The sequence below is a fragment of the Crocodylus porosus genome, unplaced genomic scaffold (assembly GCF_001723895.1).
Source record: "Crocodylus porosus isolate Cpor-Errol unplaced genomic scaffold, CroPor_comp1, whole genome shotgun sequence".
Classification (NCBI taxonomy): Eukaryota; Metazoa; Chordata; order Crocodylia; family Crocodylidae; genus Crocodylus; species Crocodylus porosus.
Window position 1 is genome coordinate 438819 of NW_017728910.1, and position 4656 is coordinate 443474.

Below are 4656 nucleotides of genomic sequence, written 5' to 3' on the forward strand. Positions count from 1 at the left end.
TTGCACTTTCGTATTGTATTTTCTTAACAGCTTTCTTTGAAAGCTGTCGTCATGGCTAAGTTCAAAATTATATTTTTGCTATTGCTAAAATAACCTGTGTTATTAATTTGTGCCCAGCAACTGAGTTTTGCACACCAACTAATTCCATAAGAAAGTTATTACTGACTGCCTCCCTGTGGTAGGTAAGTCCCTTTTTAAAAGTCAGGGTTGCGATACCATATTATATTATTAACATCCTTACACTGTTAAACAGTAAGATGTTAATAAACTCCTGCTTTATCCTGCTTCTACTCCTGAAATCTGTGGAAGCTAAATTTCCTATTTAATATTAATCTGGCTTTCAGTCTGGAAGAGGAGAGCATTTTAAAGTTATTTTCAGTGATCATACAAATAAGAATCTGGTAAACATCATGCCAAATTAGCTTGTGTATTTTTTATTTTAACAAGGAAGGAAAACAATCAAAACATTGTTTGGTAAGTATTCATGAATCTGCAACTTTGAATTACACTGAAACAGCCCTACATGATATTAAAAAAAGCTCTTCAAGTAAGTTAACTAATTTTGAGTGCAAAAAAGCTTCTATGTAAGCAGTATGTAGGATTTCCAACTATGCAGTTCAAGCATAAGATAGTTATTTGATCTTACAATAAGTAGCTTTGTACAGTTAGCACCAAAGGATGCCAAAGGATGTTCAGCCTATAAATGCTAGCCTAAGTTTCTGGCACAGGAAAGGTTTTCATCTGATCCAGATGCTTATTTTCTTCAAACTGTGTCTGTGAATATTGACTTTTTTTTAAAACTCTCATTTCATGTATTAGTGAGGTAACAGTCACAATTAAATGCTATTTCATGTTGCGTACTATTCGCCTACAATGGTTAGTCTTCATTTCTCCCAAGGCTTGTTCCAGTTGCTGAATCAGATGGAGAAGTGTAGCAGGGTCAGTTTGTAACACTTTGGTAGTCTGATCACCATTCTGATTAAGGTGCAGCTTTACAGTTACAGCTGGTTTAATCTGTTGTCTCAGACTTCTACTGGCAAGCTGTATGGGAGTAATGGAAGCAGTAAGTGTTACAAAGAACAAAACACATTAGGAACTCCAGTACAGGTTTTCCCTCGCTTTATGAGATACATTATGCATTCTCAGAAAACTGTGCATAACTCAAATTTGCATAAAGGGAACCCAGTTTATAATGTAACAAATAGGGATACATTCTCAAAGCAGCAACAAAAGAAGGGAGTGAGGCTGGGGTTAGGGAAGGGATGTGGGGGGCAGGGAGGAGTGGAGCTGCATCCAGGACTGCAGCAGGAAGCAAAGTGGAGGGAACTGTCAGTGGGTACGGGGTGCGCAGCTCTTGCTGGTACATGCAACCCAGGAGGGCTGTGGGTTGGGGGACTGCGCCAGGCTCTTCCCAGGGGGCATGTGCCCCCCAGATCTGCATGCAGGACGAGAGCAGGCTGCCGCCCGCCCAGAACACCAGGAAGAGCCCTGTGCCACTGCTGGCCCCAGCCCGCAGGGATAGCCCGCTCTCATCCCCCACACAGATCCAGGGACACATGCCCCGCTGTGAAGAGCCCAGCACAGCCCACCAGCCCTCGCAGGGTGCGTGTAGCAGGAAGAGCCACACTGCCCCCCAACCCGCACCCACTGACGTTCCCTCCGCTTTGCTCCCTGCTAAAGCCCCAGAAGCAGCCGATGCCACCTGCTTGGAGCCACTGGGCTGTGACACGACCCTCCCCCAGACTTACCTGGCTTATAACGAATTCTGGGTGTAAAAAAAAAAGGGTCATTGCATAAGAGTGAATTTGCATATACAGAAGCCACATAAAGCAAGGGAAACGTATCACATTAAGAATTCACAAGATTTCTGCAATATTATTCAAAAACAAAACTGAGTTTTGAACATACACATGCATGTCTAGTTTCATTATTAAAAAAAAAAAAAAAAAAAAAAAAAAATCGCTGCTATTAAATGCTTCAATGTATTTACTGCTTCAATTAAATAATTTCATTTTATGCCAAAGATTTAAAAAACAATTAAGTAGTCCAAACAAAGTTATCCCTTGATTTAGTATACAAATTTAAACTGCAGTGAATTCAAACTGCATTAAAACAAACACTGAAATAGCTTTGCAATTTACCTTATCTCTTTCATAGCAGCCTGTGCTATCAATTTACGCAACAAAGATCTAATTAAACATAAGTTATATTACCTGCACATCTAATCTCCATTCAAGGCTATGATAACTGGGTAGTTCTGGTGTCAGTTCACCAAGAATGCTTCTGATCTCCTTTCTATGGTCAAGGTAAAGCTGAAGCAATAACTTGTTCAAGTCCTCTGAGAATCCCAGAACATGCACAGAGTCTTGGAAGTCTATTTCAGAAATCTGGAAAGTAATGGTTTAGAGCCAAAAAAAGAATGACCTGGGTACTGCTTTACTTGCTCTTCAATATGATATTCCTCATTTTCTTAATTTTTAGGTATTAAAACAATTAATAATGCATTATTACAAATTGTGTAGCATCATTAACATCAGAAAAATTATAATCATTTGATGCAATTCTAATACATTGATACGTTCATTTGTTTTGGATGTAATTTCTGAACTGACGTAACTCTAACTCAAAAAGTTTTTCTCACTTGGATCATCCCAGTTCAGTAGGATCGTCCTAGATCATCTATTATTTTTTAATCACGATGCAGTTCTCATTTTCTACAATTTTGGAAGGGGTCGTGTGCTTGAAGGAAACTGCTGTCGTTTTGCACTGGAGCTCCACAGCAAGTTCCGTTCAACTAAAAGGCCAGCCTACCTGCGGTTAATTATTATGTGACCGTTTTGTTTGTTTGTTTTACTTTCAGGCATTTGCAATATTCAGATATCCCTGGACAGCAGTAGTGAGCAATCTTTCCAATGGGAAAACGGTTTATTTACCATACAATTTCCATTTATTCTTTTCATATCTGCCAATATCCATGCTACCTTCTGACTATATCTGGTTAGAATTTCACAAGCTAAGCAACCCAAATCACATGTTGCCTGGGACAGATATAAGAAATGCCTTAAGAATACCACATATACTGAATGTAATCCAGTAAAACGTCAGTTTACACTACTCCAGGCTCTCTTGAAACCAACGTCCAAGTGCTCTCTCTCAAAAAACGTAACTTTCCTTTTACTTTCAACTGGACAGTTTATTCTTGAAGCATACTACATTGTCTCCCCGCCCCCATCTTAAACTGTTGCATCCATTTGCTTTGTACTGTCAACATGGGCTGCTGACAGATGTGTTGAGTGAGTGCGGGGCAGAACCAAAACAGTGCTTTGCTGGAAGAGGATTCACATCAGTTTGACCCAGCTCACCAGCCTTTGTATAGCTTGTGCACTTCAGCAGGGCCTTTTGGCATTTTTATCCAATAGCCGATTCAATTAGATAACTAGTTTAATTAGTCAAACTGAGGCAATTTCTCTTCTGGGCATGCGCTATACTCGGCATAGGGTTGTGCCAATCTGAAAGTAAAGCACCATTTTGTTTTTTCCACATCTGTAAGCACCCATGCTGTAAAGTTTTATTTCAAAATCACTGAAATGCAGATGTTAAGAGAAGCAGACTAAGTTGTATTTATACCCTCTCTGTTCTACCTCCCCAACACCAAAGTGGTTTGTTGACTTGAACCCATGCCAAAGCATTTGCAGAATTAACATAGAAGCTTTCCATTCCCCACCCCCGGCCAATTTCTACTCTCAAAGCCACACCCCCTTCACGTACTACCCTGAATGTATCCTTACCATGAGTTTAGAGCTCTCAGTGAGAAGATAGGTTAGTCCTTCGACTCCATGTTGAACAACATCACTTGTAACATTGAGTTTTCCTGAAAAGAGGACACAGATTAGCACTTTGTCACTGATCTGCCCAAACTAAAAAAAATAGTTAAATATGAAATAAAATATTAAAAAATTAAATAAAACAGCAGGAGAGTCTTAATACTCTGGGTGATTTGAGGTAGACTATGTACCTTGACAGAACCCCAACCTGTACACTTATTACTAAAGGGATGGTAACTGGGCTGACAGCAAAGTGACCACTATTAGTGCCATTTGGAGAGAGAAGCCTGCATTAAAGGGACACCCAGGCAAAACTCAAGCCCACCTATCTCTACGTAGTCATCACTGGCAACGCCGAGTGCTGCCGCAGCTCACAGACTAGGGGATTTTGTTTCTGAAGGAGTTTGTTACCCGGTTTTCCTTTAGAGACAGCCCCATTAAGTCTTCCCCTCACTGCACAGACACCCTCCCCTCCCTACGTCTGCAGCAGAAGGAGGGGAGCAGGGTCTCTTTAACCAGCGAGCCGCGGAGGCCGGGACTGGCAGGGGGCCGCACCACCAAGCCGCTCGTCATGGCTGCGGCGGCGGCTACAATGCCCCGGGCCGGGATACACTCGCCCGCGGGAGGCGCGAGCCACCTCCTCCTCACGAGCCACGGGTCCTCGCTGCTCCGCATCTTACTCGCGGCTCCTTCGTAGACCTTGGCGTTAGCACCTTTCCGCAGGAACTCCAGCGCCAGCCGGCCCAGCTCTCCCGCCACTGCAACGACACGGCACAGCACGCTCAGTCCCTGGCCCGGCCGCCGCCTCCCGCAGCCCCCCCGGCCGTCGTCC

At 42.7% G+C, this 4656-nt stretch overlaps 1 protein-coding gene across 1 annotated transcript in view; it reads right to left on the bottom strand.

Moving 5' to 3' along the window:
- Positions 1-411: 411 nt before the first annotated feature.
- The window catches only part of COMMD2 (COMM domain containing 2), a 4641-nt gene continuing 396 nt past the window's right edge, over positions 412-4656 (bottom strand). Inside the window, exons 2-5 of the mRNA XM_019532505.1 lie at positions 4505-4629; positions 3789-3871; positions 2214-2387; positions 412-1041 (exon numbers count right to left, since the gene is read on the bottom strand). Of these exons, the coding sequence (XP_019388050.1) occupies positions 844-1041; positions 2214-2387; positions 3789-3871; positions 4505-4629 (580 nt within the window). The 3' untranslated portion in view covers positions 412-843. The remainder of the gene's footprint in view (positions 1042-2213; positions 2388-3788; positions 3872-4504; positions 4630-4656) is intronic.